Source organism: Chiloscyllium plagiosum, chromosome 38 (genome assembly GCF_004010195.1).
Source record: "Chiloscyllium plagiosum isolate BGI_BamShark_2017 chromosome 38, ASM401019v2, whole genome shotgun sequence".
Lineage (NCBI taxonomy): Eukaryota > Metazoa > Chordata > Chondrichthyes > Orectolobiformes > Hemiscylliidae > Chiloscyllium > Chiloscyllium plagiosum.
In genome coordinates, this window is record NC_057747.1 from 20,278,300 (window position 1) to 20,298,443 (window position 20,144).

Genomic DNA, 20,144 nt, shown 5'->3' on the forward strand with positions numbered 1-20,144 from the left:
ACAGAGGACAGCCAGGGAATTCCTAGAGGCATGGTATTCATCCACAAACTCCATCAACAAACACATCGACCTGGACCCAATATACCAACCACTACAGCGGACAGCTGAAACTGACAACCGGAAGCGGCAGGGACAGACCATTATAAACACCGGAGGAAACATCAAAGAAGCGCTTCGCAGGAGGCTCCCAAGCACTGATGATGTCGCCTAGCCAGGGGATGAAACGTTTGCAACAAAAACTTCCAGCTCGGCGAACAGAACCACAGCAACGAGCACCCGAGCTACAAATCTTCGCACAAACTTTGAGCATATCATACTATTTCTTAGTTATACAAGTTGAGAAATTATGGTTCTCAGTATAAACCTGAAATGCTCTTTACTCATAAATAGATTTTTATGATTGACAAATACAATTTATCTTGATGAAATTTTCCATTCCAATAGACAACAAACAAAAGGTACTATAATATTCAATGTAAGTCCTCAAAACTCTGTGCACAATTGTGTCAATGGTGTTGATATTTACATAGCATGGAATAATGTGCTGCCCTACTCCTTTTCTACCTCTTCTCCATCCCTACCTCTACCACAGATCCAAGTGACCTTTTCTGAACAAGAACTTGGTTTATGCTTGAACTGCATTAATAATAAATTATACTGAGAATTTGCCATCATGCAGATAATTGTTTAGGGTGGACAGGATTTTTCATTTGCTTGTTATGTGAGGAGGTGAATGTTAAAGGCTGTTAATGACCCTCCTCGAATACTAGCAATTCTAAAGAGAATTTCTGCACTTCAGGTATTGTGAATGCCTCAATTATGTCATGATTTTTCAACTTTCCTGAAAATCTTTGACTTGCCATTGTTTGGAAAAAATAACTTTTATACTATTAAAGACAATTTAACCTTAAATTTTTGTCAGCATCTTATCAACAAATAAATGGTATTTCACTGAGGTAATGTGGTGTTTCAACATTTCCTGTGACATTCTCAGTTTTATGCAGTAAGTTTGTTTAAGGTTCACTCAGTTAACATTGTGAGTGGCACTATAACATTATCTACTACAGACTTCCTGTTTTGTTGCCTTGAAACCTTGACATCATTTCTTCTGTTCCCCTATCACTCTTTAAGTTCTTCTTTCCCCCAGCTCATATGTCTACCTCCGTTCTTTCTTTTGAAATCCCTCATGTCTGGTGCCTCCACTGGAAACTCTCTTCCTGCTCCAGTATGGCTCCAGTTTTTTTTTGGCCTTCCTCCCATTCCTGCCCTTGCAGTCAGTTACTGTTTCATTACTGTCGATCTCCCTGCCTCCCTTTGTTCTAACTTTTAAAGCCTCTGGATTGTTACAAGTTTGCTGCTCCTCTTGTGGCTCCCATTCTGTGCTCTACCTAGTGGCAGACATTGGTCATTGCCAGTAGCTCAGTACTTCAGCTGCTTTTATCTGTCTCATCTGGTTATTGGAACCATTTCTGAAAGTGACAGTACAAACTTGCTTGTACATCCATAGATGTTCATTGCCAATAAAAAGTTTAGTGTGTGTCTAGTTTGAATTTTTATTTTCTATTTCTGCCTCTTTCCAGAGACGTCTGGTTAAATCTTTAGAAGATCTTTGCACACAGTATGATTTAACTGTTCGCAGCTCAACTGGTGACGTCATCCAGTTTATCTATGGTGGTGATGGCTTAGATCCAGCAGCTATGGAAGGCAAAGATGAACCTTTAGAATTTAAGAGGGTTCTGGATAATATTCGGGTAATATTCTGTTTATAATTATTGATGTGTAGCGTAATGTGCTGTGGGGCTTGGTCAATCTTGAAGTTTGTGCTGCTTCTATAAAACACAGGTTAATTTGTATTCTGCCTGCTTGAGGTCAAATATATGTAAATAATGTACTTTGTCTACGGGCTTAGTTGTAACGAGTTAAAATATATCGACTAGTTTTGTGATTTCTATTTAGGGAAAAGATCTTATTAAAATTATTCCTATTGTATGAGGATAATTTCAAGTCATGTTATCCAGGAAATAAGAGAAGCCAAAACCCCTCTTATCTTGTTTTCATCATTTTTGTTCTAATGATTTGTGGATTTTCCAGGTTAATAAGAATTCTTCATGTCTGGAAGTACCCAAGATACTAATTCAATTCTAAAACTTGTATTCTAAAGCATTAATTGATTGTCTCAAAGTATATTTGATCTTGCAGTTTAAGCCATCATTTCCCATCATTACCATGCTTTCACAGAATTTTTTCTGGCCTCACTTGTCTTTGTCCAATAGGCAACCTTCTCCTGTCACTGTCAATGTTACTGTTGAACAATTCTTCTTCAGTTTCTTTCTTTTACCAAAGGTTAATTCAATGTTGAGTGAGATTTTTCTGCTGTAAGCAATACCATTTTTGCAGTAAGGCTATATGCTGTTGATTATAGGAGTCATTCTGAGATGATTGGCTGCAAGTCTCCTTTGATGTAAGAATGCCATGGACGAATCTCACATTTTGCTGGTATGCACCTTCAAATACATTAACCTCTTTCTAAGATTATCTGCCTGTTTTAGTTTCATGTATTTAGAGTCATACAGCACAGAAACAGACTCTTCGGTCCATCTCGTCCAAATCAGCCTGATATCTCAATCTGACCAAGCCCCATTTGCCAGCATTTGGCCCATGCTCCTCTAAACCCGTCCTATTCATGTACCCATCAAGATGCCTTTTAAATATTGCAATTGTACCTGCTTCCACAACTTCCTCTGGCAGTTCGTGCCTCTGCATGTAAAAGTAGTCCCTCAGATCCTTTTTAAAATTTTTCCCCTCTCACCTTAAACCTATTCCCTCTATTTACACCCCCTTTAGTGCCTCATTCAGTGTCTGCATGAAGTATTTACTCAAATCACTGAATTGGGTCGTGAAACCACAGCCATCAAACCTGGATCCTCTCAGAGTGTTAGCAACAAATCAAGCAACTAAAAGCCTGCGTTATTTCATTCTCTACCACAAGTTACCCCACCTTCGTATCATCGTTACAATAAAAGAGAAACAAGCTTGTCTTCAGTATTCACTTGGTCCTAAGCACAACTGCCAGTTATGTTCCTGTTTTCTTGTAATGCCTCTTCCTAGTCCTGCTTATCCCATCTCCTCTTATTGAATTTTATCATTTCTTTCTCAACTCTGGAAGGGAATTTCAAAGCTTCACAACAGAAAAGATTTCCCAATTGTTCTTCTTTCTTGATCGCTAAGATTTGATCTTGTGTCTGTGAACCCAGCACAAGTAGAACTGGGCTTCCAAAGGTCAGAGTGGGGTCCTGTTAGAGTCACCACCTGAGATTTCGGGGTCTCACCTTCCAAGGCAGCCAGTGTTGCCATCTCTTCTACGACCTACACACCAACAATTCAGATTTTTTCCCTCCCTCATCCTTTGCTCCCATGTGTCTATTCCAACCTTTCCTGCCCACCAGCTTTTTCTCCTCCTAGCCCCCAACAACATTTGCAACTAAAGATATCGTAGCCATGTAACTGGCGAACTGGGCTATTTCAACTCCTCTGAAGTTGAAAAGGAATCACTCAGAATCAAGCCCTGGCTTACTCTTGGCAGTTGTCAGCAATGGCACACCAGAGAGTGAGGGAAACACTGCGTGTTGTGTCCTTCCATGCGGCAGAATTTCTGACAATGACCCTTGGGCAAAACACAATCTGTTTGGATTATGGCTATTGACAAACTACTCATTGGTACTGCACAAGAGGAACTTTAGAGATAGGGGGTATTCTAGCCATCAATCTAATAAGTGATGCTGCTTAACACGCAAATACTTCTTACCTAACCATTTACAAATTCCAGCCAAAATTCTCCTGTCGGCCCCTTGTCTACAATGCTGTTTGCAAAAAAAATTACGAAGACTATAAGAACTCAGGAGAATAGATTTGAATTTAGAAATTATTTTGGTCATGCTCGATTTAGTTTCTATGGAAACCCCAGCATTGGGTCCAAAAGATTTACTCCTGTGACATGAGTTCATAAAGGAGGCTTCCATCAATTATAGAGTTTACCAGCACTTAAACTTTGTAATAGTCCATGTAAGGTTCTTTGTCCTGCTACTGTATTGTATAGCATTGTGCACTGGTCAAAAGGCTGGCATTTTAAGTCAGAGTTTTAAACAAAGGTACTTTTAAGCAAGTTTTCTGACAGGCAGTTTAGAGGTGTGGAATCTCCTGTCTGGCATGATAAAACTGATGATACCTTCTCTTTAATATAAAAATCCAATACTGCAGATACTGGAAATCTAAAACTAGCAGGATGCTATGGAAAGTAAGCAGGTCTGGCAGCATCTGTGGGGAGATAGAGTTAACATTCCAAGTGTCCGTTCTGAAGAAGAGTCATGTCAGACTCAATATGCTAATTGTGTTTCACTCCACAGATGATGCCAGACTTGCTGAGTTTCTCCAGTGTTCTTTGTGTATTTTAACTCTTCAGCTAAAGTGAGGTACCAGGGTGTGCTTACTAGAGTGTGTTGCCAGTTATTTGGAGGCATAAGTGCAAGCTGAGGACATTTTCAGACATTATTGAGTCTTAACTACATTCAAGTAGGAGTATGTGGCTTCTCCAGTGTTCTTTGTGTATTTTAACTCTTCAGCTAAAGTGAGGTACCAGGGTGTGCTTACTTGAGTGTGTTGCCAGTTATTTGGAGGCGTAAGTGCAAGCTGAGGACATTTTCAGACATTATTGAGTCTTCACTACATTCGAGTAGGAGTATGTGGCTTCACTGACTCAGATACTGGTCCTATCATCGAAATATCTTTCAGACTGCTGTTGAATTTTGCAAGAATTTTTGTGAACCGTTTGATGAATAACCCTTCGCTATTAATGTGTGGATGAGTTGGGAAGTTCAGTGGAGTTTTGAGATTGGACCTTACTACAACATGTTGTTGTGCAAAGTCTCTGCTGCAACTTGGCCATACCCAGTGTTACAATTTAATTTTGCACCAGTTGCGAGCATTAAATTATTCCTGAGAAGAAGATTATTTTAGTTCGATCAATCACTGTTTCTTCAGGAAGAGGTGCCTAATAGAACTTGCGTTAATACATGACTTTGTATTTAATTTTCACAATTGAATTAGGAGAACAAAAATGTTTTCTCATTTTTAAATACAGAGGAACCTCGATTATCCAAATTTCAGATTATCCAACTGAGATCGCAAGGCCACGATGCTTGGCTAGACTGTGTTATCCAGCATTCGATTATCTGAACAAAATCCTCCTCACCCATGTCATTCAGATAATCAAGGTTCCTCTGTATATGCATACAGGTGTATACATATAGCTACTGCACTTTTTTCAAGAGCTGCATGTGGTCTTGAATTTTTTTAAACACTGGAGACAGGACTTGGTAACTTTTGTGTACTTAGCATGTCAAAACAATTATCATGTATGTGCTTGTTACTTTGGAGACAACGCTATGGTTTGTCATAGTTCATGCAAACGTTTGGTCCTAGATGAACCACCAGTTGTACTAAACATATTACTGCTTAAAGTTTAGCCAAAGCAGTCTCAAGTTGTATAATTTTCCAGTTGGGTTTTAAGGGAATATCTCCCTGATTATTTTTCATTTCTTTCCTCCTAGGCCATTTACCCATGTCACAGTGAACCTGCTTTGAGTAAGAATGAAGTGATTGTAGCTGCAGAGGCAATTATGAAGAGAAGCGAATTTCTTTGTTGTCAAAATGAATATCTGCAGGTATACAGAATTTTCGTTCTCTTCACATCTAAGCATAATGTATATTAGATACAGGCAAATATTTTTCTTGTTTTCTTTCACGTCTGTGTATTGATTATCCTATCCCATTTCTAAAGGCTCTAACTGGGACTGATTGTGAGAAGTACATTGAGGTAAAGGCTACAGTTGTGTGATTGGTCATTTCTTACAGAATCTTGTTTGTTATAAACATTTCCCTAATGCCTGGCTGATTTTGCTGCTAACTCTCAGTATATCAGATCTGAACTGTTTTTAAAATCAGTCACAAAACGTCATTTACAGTCCATAAGTTTTGCACCCCTGCATCAGGTAACTTTAATATACTGTACCTTGTGTATTAATAACTCATGAAGCAAATAATTGTTGTAGATCAAAACCTCAAGTCAGAATTCCCCACCAGGATCACCCTGGAAGATCAGATTTTTATTTGTTGGAAATTTTTAGAGGATTGTTACTCTTTGTCCAGTATGACTGTGGTGTTTTACATTTAGCAATAATAGTGCAACAATAATATAGACATCTCTACTGACCTTCCCACGCTTCCTAATTAAGAGTGCAATTTTATCAAGTATTGCACTATTAATTGAGATTTGAAAGCAACTGGGTTTAAATAAACCAAACTTATTTCATCCTTGTGGGTAACAGAAAGTAGCTGTGATCTCATTGATTCCAGCTTAATTTAAATCTCAAACCTGTAGCTAATTAAATTATCTTAGTCTGCTTATACCTCTCTCCAGGGATGGTTACGAACTGGCATGTTCAGATGACACCAATGGCCAGTATTGACTGTTACACAACTCAGTTCAAATGAAATCAAAAAGATGGATTGCGGCCTGTTTACATTTCGGCTTTATTAGATTTCACCCCCTTTATTAGTTCATCCATGTCATCAATATGGTTATTTTTAAGCAGCCTGTTTGGACATGTTATGACAGGCCTCTGAAGCAGGAGAGACTTGAACACCACCACTTACGCCAGAAGACCCTTTTTCTTTAAACTTGTTTTATTCAACTTGCTCCCAGGGCAGTATGACCTGAACCCAGACTTTCTGGCCCAGATGGAAGGACATTTCTGCTGTGGCACACAGATATTATGGTTAAGGCACCACGAGGAGCACTGTTTGCAACATCCTGTCAATCAGAGTGTAGTTATTTTCATTAACGTGTTTGGAAATATTATGACACACTTTGGGGTAGGTAGACTTGAGCACAGACAATCTATCAGAATGTAGATATGTGTGATCATTCTATTCAGATGTGTTGTAGAGGAGGCTGGACTTAAACCTGGGCCTTCTGGCTCACAGGCAGGGGTGCTACCATTTTACCACAACAGCCCTACCTTTCAGAGTGTATACTTTGTACTTGCACTCTGTCTCCTACTTCTGACAGATTATAATTAGTAGTATAGGATATCTTTGCAAATGAGTTCTGCAACTCTACTTTTGGGGCAAAGAGCATTTGTTGCACTTTCTTTCCTTTGTGATAACAAATGAGATTAGATCATTTCAGGATTGATTTTAAAATATTACTGCTCTGTATGGCTCTCTGTAACATTGCATAGTGTCTTTACCTGCTTACTAGTATCTTCAAATCTTAATGTTCAGCATTATCCATGAGGAATGAATGCAACTGGGATCTTCTGTTTGATTGCAAGTGAAGAATGCACTAATATTTTGGATGTATTTGATTAAGCATGGTGTGTACTTTAAAGAATTTCTGCTTTTAGTGCAGGCTACTCCGGATAATCTGTTTTGTGCATTTGACAGCTTCTACAGTTATCCCTGTATTTCCCATGAACTGAAACATCAGATAGCAATTCAGGACATTTACTTAGGATAAATTACAATGCCTTGTTCTGATCTAGCTGCTCCATAACCTCTGAACTTCTTTGATAAACTGAAATATAACAACTCTGACTGACAGACTATAGAGTGGGAGCACAAACCAATTGAGAAATCAAGAAATAAAATTGGAACGAGAAAGAGCACAAACAACAGGTTTCACTAGATTTAATTACCAATTCCAAGTCTGTCCCAAAACCAGTTTTAAATGTCTGTCATTCACTGTTTCCATAATGAATACACCGGTGACTATGATATACTTGGGATAGACGAGATAACCTGTACAGTTTTATTTAAATTCACATCTCCTTCAAGCAAACTGACTTCCAGTTCACAAGACCAGACTTTTTAGTCTGATATCCCACTGACCATCTTGGAATCAAATAGAGTTTTGATGTGAGCATTCCAGGAATCTCTCAATCTTCTAAATTTGAGAAATATACTTTGATCAAGAAATTAATTTTACTATTTAGACTGTCTCCATGGTTAAGAATTTGATTTCATACAAAATGTTCTGAATGATGAATCTGCTCGTTCTTTAGGCAATCAAAAATTTTATCAAGGATTTTTCCGAGAAGATCAAGAAAACTAGAGACAAATATGGGATTAATGACAATGGAACTACTGAGGTATTAAATTTAATATTACATTCTTCACATTATGTGTATAATTTATTTTTAATACACAGCTAAGAGGGAGATGTGATTCATATCGTTGATGCATTATTCCATTGGGTTAAAACACAAAAATTATGTAAAATATATCCACTTCATACTCCAACAATACCTTTCATCAATGTGTATGGTTATAGTATTTAACTAGTCCACAATTAGTAATTGATCTCTAATTATCTCTCTAGCCCCGTGTTTTATACCAGTTGAACCGAATAACTCCTACACAAGTAGACAAATTTCTAGAAACCTGTAGAGACAAGTACATGAGGTGAGATTCAAATATGTAAGATTGAGGATCTGTTTTGTGTGCACATATTCATTAAATTTCAGTAAATTGGATTGGATTTATTTTGGATCAAGTAATCCCTGGTTACAATTGCAGCTATGAGGTTTAGCAGCTGAAGTGGCTGTTTAGTTTGAAGAACCTATTTATTGATTTGAATCACTTTATTGAAGATGAACTAATTTTTGATAAGTAAAAATTGTTGGAAAAACTCAGCATGTCTGACAGCATCTGTAGGGAGAAAGCAGAGTTAACATTTTGAGTCCAATGACCCAGTTCTGATGAAGAGTCACCAGCCTTGAAACATTAACTCTGCTTTCTCCCCATGAATGCTGCCAGACTTGCTGAGTTTCTCCACCATTTCTATCTAGGTTTCAGATCTCCATCATCTGTATTTCTTTGTTTTATGTTTGATTTTTGGTGTATTTTGTCTTGTTGCATAATCTTCACAAAGACGGCAGTCCTACTTGCACGGAAGGTCTTTAATTTTGTTACTTTGAGGATTTGAAACAGTATTCTAACTTGGAGGTGAGAGTACTAACCCTGAGTTGAGGGCAACACGTTAAATTAACTGTTTAAGCAATTTAATGCTGATTCAAATTTAGCTGTAAACTTGGCTGTTGTTCAGAAATAGGAGAAAGTAAGGACTGCAGATCAGAGTTGAAAAGTGTGGTGCTGGAAAAGCACAGCAGGACAGACAGCATCCGAGGAGCAGGAGAATTGATGTTTCAGGCATAAGCCCTTCATTCAAGGACTTTAGTCCAAAACATCGATTTTCCTGCTCCTCAGTTGCTGCCTGACCTGATGTGCTTTTCCAGCACCACACCTTTTGACACTGTGTTGTTCAGAAGTGTGCACTCCTTGGGATTGGCAGAGATCTGTATCATGCCACAAGCACTGAAGATGTTATGCACCCTATTTATCTTTTGTTTAAGGACTGATAACTAAAATTCTGTTGTATGTGTTAAACTTAAGGGTTTCAGTTACATGACAGTACTAGTTTTCCTAGTTAGAATAGAGAAGTGAAAGAGTAATTTGAAAGAGATGTTACAAGACTTGAAGAATTGTGATGGAAAGAGGAAAAAAAAATGAAATGACAGAAACCACTTCAATGACAAAAGTTTGAGTAATCAATGGGCACAGGTTTAAGGTGATTCCCCAGAAAAAAAGACAAACTGCAGAAATGTATTTCTACACAGTAAGTTTTAAATGAACTACCTGGAAAAGTGATGGTAAAGGGGAGGAGACAGTGTAGCGGTAATGTCACTGCACTCGTATTCTGCAAGGCCAGGTGAATGCTAGGGTTAAAATCTCACAGCAGCTGGTTCAATTAATAAATATAGGGGGTTATAAAATTAGTCTCAGTGTCATGTAACTGAAACCCTTAAGTTTAACACATAGCAACAGAATTTCTTGGTGACCAAGAAATAATCAATCCTTGTTGTTGTAACCCTTCTGGTTTACTTGCGTCCTCTTGGGGGGTGCTGCAGAGGGGATAGTGTCTGCTGTCCTTGTCTGGCCTACATGTCATTTCAGACTTCATGAACAAGCTTAAGGCATTTTGTAATTGGGAATAAAAAATAATAGGATTAGGACTTTAGAAAGATATCTAATAATTTATTAAAAGTCATTGTTGGATATGTTGTGATCTCTTCCTTGTTCATCCTTATTTCTTACCTATTTGTCCACTTTAAAAGAGCTCAGATGGAGCCAGGTTCTGCTGTTGGTGCTTTGTGTGCACAAAGTATAGGAGAACCAGGCACACAGATGACCTTGAAGACTTTCCACTTTGCTGGTGTAGCTTCAATGAATATTACTCTGGGTGTACCCAGAATAAAAGAAATTATTAATGCATCAAAATCTATAAGGTAAACCCAAACATGGCTTGTTTTTCTGCATGCTTTTAGTTTATTAAATATTGCGTTGTAGTCTGAGTATTAAAGCAGCTTGTGTGCAGGATTTTAACTGCAGTTACTATCCACTGATACTTCATGAAGATAATTTGTTATCTATTTATAGCTTTTTTTTAACATGCCTAAGTCACACCAAACATAATTTAGAAAGCTAATACTTGATTTTGTTTTGACTGTTTTCTCCTGCATGGAAATTTTATTCCTATACGCCTATTTCAGGTGTACAGAATAAGATTAAGGGGAAGGAAAAGTTTAGGGCAAAATGAGGAGTCAGAATGTTGTGTTCATGGCTTGATGCATGGTGCACTTGATACGGCTCTCATTTCGTCGAAAAAACAATCTGTACAAGGTAGCAAGTCAAAGCCTATGGCATATCTACCACCTTAGTCAAGAGTGGTCACAAGTCCCCAAAATGAGCCAGCAAGTTGAAGTGACTCTCAGTTCTTTAGATTCAATGCTGCAATTTCCTAGAGGGCAGTCAATTCTTCCACTGTTTTAAATTCTAGAATGCCTTCACAGATAAGTTTGTCCTCAACACTTTCTTCTGGAATGGCTGAGCTCAAAGCATGAATAGTAGTTAAGCTGTTAATTTACTTTGCAGCACTCCAATTATTACAGCACATCTTGACCAAGATGATGATGCTGACTTCGCTCGACTGGTAAAAGGAAGAATTGAAAAGACTCTGCTCGGAGAAGTAGGTCAATCTCTCATCGATTGAGAACACTCTCTGTTCATGTTAAACGCACTGATGCATGCAGCAGTTGCTTTGGAATCATACTATTTTTTTTCTGTAATATTATAGAACTGACCTCAAACACCAGGCTTTTTAGGTGATCTTTTGTGAAACTAGATACCCTTATGACCACATTAATGTACACCCAAGAGAGAATTATCTGGCTGCTGATATGCTGTAGGCACGATCTACATGTTCATTGCACCACTGATGAAAAGAAAGATTACAGCATCCTTATTTAGACATTCAGTTAAGCTTTGTTAAAATGCAGGAGATTTGACCTCTCACGACATTGCTCTAAACATCAAAGAAACTAGATGCCAGAATGATGACAAAAATCAATTTCATCGATCAAAGCCTATCCTTGCAGTGCACTGTCAATTGCTGTCTTCATCACTAAAGCACCAGTGACTTTCTGTCTGGTTGGACTGTAATCAGGCTACCAGGGTAGGAGAACATCTCAATATGTCATCTGTCAGCTGCACAGATAAAAACCTCATCAAAAGTTGAACTAGTTGTATCTGTGATGTAACTGGGTCAGCTTTCACAAGCTTTGAATAATTGTTCCAAGTATTTGTTCAGTTTTTATTTCAAAGGTTGCCATTCCTTCAAAGTCCCTACTTCTGATATCTGAGTAACTTCATTATAGTATTTGGGTTGTTTCAAAGATTCTGGAATAACCCAGAACTGTTAATACCTTAGAAGTAAATTATTTAGGTGTTATCTATTTGAATGCATTGCATTGTGTTTGGTAAACCCAGCACAGTATTACACAGTGGTCAGCTGTCATAATAAACTTAATTTAGTGCCACATTTAAAAGCTGTGCTGCAGTGATTGTTACATAATGTACTCCAAACAAAGCAGAATATTCACAGTAACATGGCAACAGTCTGAGGGCAAGCCAGACTGGTCACAATCTTGGTGTCATATCTGGCCTTGAGATGAGCTCTAATCCTATACAAAGCCAACAAATGTCTTATTTCTGTAACATGGTGTAATCCCACTCCGGTCTTCATTCATCTGTTGCTGAAAACCTCATACATGCCTTCATTGTCTTCAAACTATTCCACCAGATTGCTGGTTGTCCTACCATATTCTAATCTCCTCCAATTTGAGTGGCAGAGATTTGGGTGAATTCATATCCCCAAATCTGCACCTATCACCCCTGTGTTTGCTTATGAACTTTTTGGTTCCTGGTAAAGCAATACTCAATTTTAAAATTCATCCTTTGCTTTTAAGTCCCACATTGCACTTGCTTCCCTATCCTCAGAATCCTCTCCAGCCCAATAATTTTCCAAGAAATCTATTTTTGCTCAATTCTAGCCACATGAGCATACCTGACTCTCATAGTGCTTGACCCTTGGCAGCATGCCTTTATCAGGCTAAGCTCTAAATTATGAAATTAATTCTATAAATCTTTGTGCTTTCTTCCTTTAAGAATCCATGAAACCTACTTCTTTAAACCTAGCTTTTGACCATTTGCTCTAATATTGCTTTATATGGTTCAGTGTTCTGCTTTATCACGGTTCTGTGAAGCCCTTGGGAGCTTTCATTATGCTAAATATAAGATACTTATGTTTTGAAACAGCAGGTTGTATGTAAATAGGAAAGCTGAGAGTAATGCACCAATGAAGACGGATATCTAAACTAGGAAGACTATTAAAAGTGAAAGTAGCTCCTCAATGGAACTTATTTAGTTCTTTTGAAGGTTTGCATTAACTTAGGAAAAAGCAAAGAAATTTGTGCATTAACTGAAATAAACAACTAGATGTAAACATTTTAATTAGCCGAAGGTATTTAATTTACTAATTTTGCAGATTTCAGAATATATTGAAGAAGTTTTTCTGCCCGATGACTGCTTCATTCTTGTCAAGCTTTCCCTTGAAAGAATCCGACTTCTGAGACTAGAGGTAAAGAGGCAATAATCTGGTGTTGATCCATCTTTCAGAAAACCTTCTTCCTCTTGTTTCCTTGGAGCAATAACTAAGAAAGTAATTTTATTCCAATATCCTAACTTCAAGGTGAACGCAGAAACTGTGAAATACTCTATTTGCACATCAAAACTGCGAGTCAAACCAGGTGATGTTGCAGTTCATGGTGAAGCTGTCGTGTGTGTCACACCTCGAGAGAATAGCAAAAGTTCGATGTACTACGTTCTTCAGTATCTAAAAGAAGAACTGCCAAAGGTAAGGTGAATTGAAAGACAGAGCATCAGCTAGTGAAATAAAAATAAAAATTACTGGAGAAAGTCAACAGGTCTGAAAGTGTCTGTTGAGAGAGAAACAAAATTAACTTTGATTCTGGTATACTCTTCTAAACTCACATTTTAAATCTCCCACATCTGAAGTACTTTGCTGTTGTTTGCATTAGTTAGTGATATGAATAAGATGAAATAGAGTTAGAAATGGACAGCAGGTTTCTGCAAAGGGAATAGTTGTTAACTTTTTGGATGTACCTCCTTTATCGTCCTTATAAAATCAAACAAATTATGGGGGGAAGAGTATGAACTTGTAAGTAGGCATGAAGTGTATCTCGCTGTAACATGAACTAAAATCATTAAGTAGAAGATGATGGAAGAAAATAGGCTCAGTGATGTTGCACCATGTCCAGCTGGACCCAGCAAAGTCAGCACAGGGAGATGTAATGTTCCTCAATAATCGGTGAGACAGTGTTATTGGGAGCTGATACAAATGTGATGGGCTGACCAGTATCTTTCTAAACTGTCAAAATATTTGGTTCAAAGTGTGGGAAAGACATTGCTATCATTTGACCACATTTGGTGGTGTTTAAACATGTTGGAATTGTTAAAGCAAAAGTATTTTCAGTATTTCTACATTTGTAATTTATAGAGTCCAGCTAACAAAATTAAAATGCTTCAGATTGTTGTCCAAGGTATACCAGAAGTCTCCAGAGCAGTTATTCATATTGATGAGCAAGGTGGAAAGGAGAAGTACAAACTACTGGTGGAAGGTGACAATTTGCGTGCAGTCATGGCAACTCATGGCGTCAAAGGAACACATACAACATCAAACAACACTTATGAGGTAATCTACTTCTCTCATTTTCCTTAAATACATTAATATTGTCTTTTAATAGGCCCCATTTGGAGTACTGTGTCCAGTTTTGGTCCCCACACCTCAGGAAGGACATACTGGCACTGGAACGTGTCCAGCGGAGATTCACACGGATGATCCCTGGAATGACAGGTCTAACATATGAGGAACGGCTGAGGATACTGGGATTGTATTCGTTGGAGTTTAGAAGATTAAGGGGAGACTTAATAGAGACGTACAAAATAATACATGGCTTGGAAAAGGTGGATGCTAGGAAATTGTTTCAGTTAAACGAGGAGACTAGGACCCGTGGACACAGCCTTAGAATTAGAGGGGGTCATTTCAGAACAGAAATGCGGAGACATTTCTTCAGCCAGAGAGTGGTGAGCCTGTGGAATTCATTGCCACGGAGTGCAGTGGAAGCCGGGACGCTAAATGTCTTCAAGGCCGAGATTGATAGATTCTTGTTGTCTAGAGGAATTAAGGGCTACGGGGAGAACGCTGGTAAGTGGAGCTGAAATGCGCATCAGCCATGATTGAATGGCGGAGTGGACTCGATGGGCCGAATGGCCTTACTTCCACTCCTATGTCTTATGGTCTTATGGTCTTAATCTGACATATATGCACATAGAAATGGTAGTTATAGCCTCTGCGAATCACACTGCAAATGTGTGTCCAAAATGTTTGAGAGATCTGTTTTCTGTCATGGACAGAGTGGTTCAATTAGTGTCTTCCTGATGACATGACATAATACACCTCCATTGTATTGGATACCATAAATGTATAGTTGACTCTTGTCATTCCATGTCACCACACTAGGACTCAAGTTTGGTTATCTGGAAAAGGTTACTCCTTGTGTTCCCATGAAGAGGCTTAGTAAGATACACGGAATTAATGATATCTGCAGATATCTGGAAATGAATATGTGCGCAAATAGTGAATCCTGCACACCCAGTATGCTGTCATAGTCATATTATAATGGAGTAATTTATTCACTTTCAGTATGTGTGATATCTGATGATATATGATAAAGGGCCTTCAGCGGATTCAGAAGAATACTTCATTGTTACAGTTTACCATGTGCAACTGTGTTGAGCTATCTTTAGAACTTTTTAAAAATCTGTTTTTGAAATGAACTTTTCCAAGTTGTTCAAGCAGGATTTCACAACCTTAGTTCATATTGTCACTAATGTTAGTGTGCCCTTGACAATATTAATATTATAATTTGATTGACTAATCAGGCCAGAGGACACTTTGGAGAAATTTATGAGGCAGATCAGTGCTGGATGACATTCAATTGTTTGAAATGTAAATGTCACAAAGCGCTTATAGGCAATACAGAAATAGTGAATAATGTAACAAAAAGGACTGAGGAAATTATTCTAAAATTAGCATTTAACATATCAAATTATTATCAAGTAGCAGCTAAGAATGTTTTAGTTATGTTAGGTCAGTTCAAAATAAACATAAATATATTTGAAAAAATATTTTTAAAAAGTAAGAAGAAACTAAAGCTACTTTGGCAAATTAAACCTTGAACACCATATTCACGTTTTGATCTTAAGTCATATACCCAACACAGAAGGATGATCCCTAGCACCATAGGTATGAGTTGTGAAGACATATTGGTGTAACCAGAACAGGATTTATCCTTGAAGCAATTTAGAAAGGGCCTTACTTGGTTAAAGTAAGTTCATCGAGAGTAATATTTAAGGGTGTGTTAGGATACAAAGATTTCAAAGGTTGCACGATGTCCCTACCCCTGAAGTGGAAGACGTGGGTATGAAAACAAGAATATATGGTTTGAAGCAGTAACAGTAAATTTCGTAACAAAGTTCAGAAAAAAAATCATGTAAAGAGATATATACTTGGAATGGTAGAGTAATAGAGATGAAAGCCTTGCTTAGAATTCATGGGGGGTTTAAGGCCGTTATTTTCCTCACGTATGGTCCAATTTGTAATGGTCAACTTGTTTTGCAGATTACAGGAGCAGTGTACATATCCTCTCAAAAGCCCATGGCTGTGTTTTGTAAAAGATATTCATGTGTGGGTGTGTATGTAGGTTTGTTATTCCACTGCATCTTGAATAAAATTATTAGTATCTTCCACAGCTATAAACATTCTTCAAAGCCAGAAAAGCCATAGATTTCATAACAGTTGTCACTAATAGGGAGGGGTCTGTGGCTGTATAACATTGGTGTACGGTACTAGTGGGGACAGGTCTGTCAGTGTCTGACACTGGAACACAGTACTGTTGTGGTCAGGTCTGACTCTGTTTAATACATTCCTGGTGGGGAGAGGTCTTTCACTGTATATTTACTGGGCTACAGTACTTGTGGGGACAGGTCATTACTTTCCATTGTCTGCTATGAGAGCTTTAATTGCTGTTTGGTAGTGGACCATATGTTAACCCTATCTGGTTGTTCTAGCTATCCGATTGCTTGAAATGTTTTGAAAAATATAAAGCTTGCCTATTTTAAAGCTTCTGTTTTGAAATTGTCCACAGGTAGAGAAGACATTGGGTATTGAAGGTGCTCGATCCACTATCATCCATGAGATCCAATATACAATGAAAAATCACGGGATGAGCATTGACAGAAGACATGTTATGCTTTTGTCAGACCTGATGACATACAAGGTTAGAATCTGAAACACTCAACAAAAAGTAATCACTGAAGAGCACTTTGTTTCCACACTCAACTGCAGATCACGTGCAGTGTTAGCAACAAAGGGAAATAAGTGTGCTGCCTATGGTTAGGAAGACATCAATGGGTTAGAGTTCATCTTCTGTCTGCCACAAACAGATGTCTTGAGATGCACATTCAAGCATCCCATTTTTGGGATGTGCCGGTTTTCTTAAAAGTAGTGCATGATGTCAAATCAATCTTCAGAAGAGAAATAACCCTTTCCTTGTCTTCTAAAATTCATTTTAAAGTAATTCCACTTTGTCTTATTGGTTTTTATTTAATGCCTCTTCACCCCGAAATAAAAATAATAACTCATTTTAAAAACCATTTGTAGAGGTATTTTGTCCTGTGATGTTTAGTATTTGTTTCTGTACATCAAACCAAAATTAAGTTGCAATCTATTTAACATTAGATTAAATACATGTTTCCTGTGCTATCCCTAACTCTGCAGGGCGAAGTATTGGGAATAACCCGGTTTGGCTTGGCAAAAATGAAAGAAAGTGTCCTCATGTTGGCCTCATTTGAGAAAACTGCAGATCATCTCTTTGATGCTGCATACTTTGGACAGAAGGACTTGGTCTGTGGTAAGTTAGGCCTGTGGTTTTGGAGCTTGATTTTATTGATTCGTATTGTGACTATGACTTCAATCACTACTGTTTCTCATTAGTCTTTCTCTGTGTCCCTAACAACATCATACTGACTGGAGTCTTCCTTTTGTCTCTAAAGGTGTGTCAGAGTGTATTATTATGGGAATCCCAATGAACATAGGGACAGGACTTTTCAAACTTCTTCACAAAGCTGACAAGGACCCAGACCCACCGAAGAGGCCACTGATATTTGACAATAATGAATTCCATATCCCAATTGTTACGTAGCAGGATATGCATGGTCTTATTACGATTGGCTGATGGAATCCTGTTCAGTTTTGTTTGAGTCTATACAGGAGGAAATTTCCTGCAGCTGTTGCTCTGTTGAGAGTACAGACCAAACACTTGGGTATTTCCAAAAAATGACCATCATGCAACACTGAAATGCTTCAGTTTATGATGCAGCCTGGTGAAAAGTTATATTTTATGAATAGCTGCTAAAAAGTATTTGTTTTCATGTCAAAGAAATTTATTTTAAATCATGACTGTGGCTTTCCCATAGGAGTGCGAGTTTAGTAATGGTATTTATAAGTTTAAATCTTCAGGTTGTCAAGGATTGAAAGTATCTCTTGATTGGACTGAAATTTCAAAAATAAATTGGTAAATAAGCGTAACAATGTTCTATTTTAATTTTCTAGTGTTGGAATCTGGTCAGATTATGATGATGGCTTGTGTGGAAGTAATCCATCAAGTTTAAAATACTGAAGTAATTATATGTTGAAGATGTTCCTGCCATTCCGTATTGTTACTGGACTGGAACGACAGTGCATGCAACTTACCCTTTGCTTTGATTGAGTTTGGCCAGAGATTAAAAGGTTATTTGGGAAGTGCTGGTCATGTAATTAGGTTTTGCTGTTCATGTGAACAAAGGCAATCTGTCTTGAAGAAAAAGGACTAATGGATATTTTGAATTGCTGTAATTTAAAAGTATCCTTTTGGAGTTGCAACATAATGGATTTACCACTGCAGAAACAAAATAAACATTTGAGTGTCCAGATTATTAGGTTCTATTGGTGTGGGCATTAATAAGTATGTTATCTATACTGTTTAGGAGGAGGCAGGGCCTTGCTTAAGGCACAAGTTGTCTACAAGAAAGTCTCACCAGAAGTCATTTACTTTCAGTTCCTTTCTCTCTTTGCCCTTGAAACTTGCAATAGATAAAATTTGTATTAAAGTATCCATTTCAGTAAATGTTTCAATCAGATATTTCTGGAGTTGTACATATTATTTGCAGATTTTCAGAGAGTGAAGGATATTAATGCCAAATCCATTATCATATACATGTGTATTTCCCAGTGAGAGAGTTGTGCTAATTTTATTGACATAAACCTATTTGTAGTGATGGGGAAAACAAGCTGGAAAAAAATATATACATTTTACTACTGTAGCACATATCTTTAAATGGGGAGAAAGTGAGGTCTGCAGATGCTGGAGATCAGAGCTGGAAATGTGTTGCTGGAAAAGCGCAGCAGGTCAGGCAGCATCCAGGGAACAGGAGAATCGACGTTTCGGGCATAAGCCCTTCCTGAAGAAGGGCTTATGCCCGAAACGTCGATTCTCCTGTTCCCTGGATGCTGCCTGACCTGCTGCGCTTTCCCAGCAACACATTTCCAGCACATATCTTTAAATGTCCTTTTAACAATATGCCCACTAGCATTATAAAATATGTAACATTTTCAAAAGTCCCAAGAAAAAAAACACGCTGCATTTAAGATTCCCAGACTTTAAACTGAGCTTAATTTGGCTGACAGAGTGGAACAGTGGTTTGCTGGATTAATTGCCAAGATTTCTGAATAGCTTACACTTGTCCTGTTAAACATGCTGGATAAAATTTGGATCACTATTTCACACTGTTAGACATTTGAGTTATGCTTTTGATTTTTGAGAAGCTGTCCATTTGTCCCTCAAATGGCTTAACCAGGCATGAAGTGTGATTTTAAATGATGATTTTTGTTAATTATAGAAACACTAGCAAGAGAACAAAACCTGACACCTGCTAATACATTCCTGTTAATAGACTCTGTGAAATGCAAAATTTGTTCCCTCTATTTGTCTGAACAGACTAGTCACAGGGAGCAAAAGAGTAATAAACTTTCTGCTGGGAAGTGATCATTCTGCTTCATAAAGTGGTATTTTGCCGATAGAAGCAAGATTTGATTGAAGTGAGCCTTCACTAATCACCACACTATCTTCTGATTAGGGAATGGATACATTTGGGAAACTTTATAAACAGTGATTTTCAGACTTATTGTTAGGGATCTTTATTAGTGACACCTTCCCATTATTCGTAGACTTCCTCCATGGAGATTGAATTCAGAGATTGTGTCAGTTTTGCAGCAATCAAAAACTACCTCTTGTGGTTTCCCCTTCTCCAAACTAGCTGTCCATTCGCAATATCAATTATTTCAGTGGACTGTGTTTTTCCTCATTCACATCAATTTCCTGCACTCCAGAAGGTGCATGTCATCCAACGCTAAAGTGTTAGTCAAGACCTTGTGAAGAAAGCTAATGTACATCTGGGTGCATACATGAACTAGTCTGGTTGAGTTTGTGCATGCAAATTAATTTACAGAA

The 20,144-nt window shown here is 37.9% G+C and overlaps 1 protein-coding gene across 3 annotated transcripts in view; it reads left to right on the top strand.

Annotated features, from left to right (window-relative positions):
* Positions 1 to 18,774, top strand: part of polr3a (polymerase (RNA) III (DNA directed) polypeptide A) — a 53,984-nt gene extending 35,210 nt beyond the window's left edge. Inside the window, exons 20-32 of one of the 3 annotated variants that reach the window (XM_043679056.1) lie at positions 1,581 to 1,751; positions 5,607 to 5,720; positions 5,837 to 5,872; positions 8,121 to 8,207; positions 8,438 to 8,520; positions 10,233 to 10,403; positions 11,050 to 11,143; positions 13,001 to 13,093; positions 13,205 to 13,369; positions 14,063 to 14,227; positions 16,743 to 16,874; positions 17,375 to 17,507; positions 17,650 to 18,774. In XM_043679056.1, coding sequence (XP_043534991.1) covers positions 1,581 to 1,751; positions 5,607 to 5,720; positions 5,837 to 5,872; positions 8,121 to 8,207; positions 8,438 to 8,520; positions 10,233 to 10,403; positions 11,050 to 11,143; positions 13,001 to 13,093; positions 13,205 to 13,369; positions 14,063 to 14,227; positions 16,743 to 16,874; positions 17,375 to 17,507; positions 17,650 to 17,798 — 1,593 coding nt within the window. In that variant the 3' untranslated portion in view covers positions 17,799 to 18,774. Of the gene's footprint in view, positions 1 to 1,580; positions 1,752 to 5,606; positions 5,721 to 5,836; positions 5,873 to 8,120; positions 8,208 to 8,437; positions 8,521 to 10,232; positions 10,404 to 11,049; positions 11,144 to 13,000; positions 13,094 to 13,204; positions 13,370 to 14,062; positions 14,228 to 16,742; positions 16,876 to 17,374; positions 17,508 to 17,649 lie in introns of those variants that run through there. The other 2 variants (XM_043679057.1, XM_043679058.1) reach the window with 2 other exon arrangements.
* Positions 18,775 to 20,144: the final 1,370 nt, after the last annotated feature.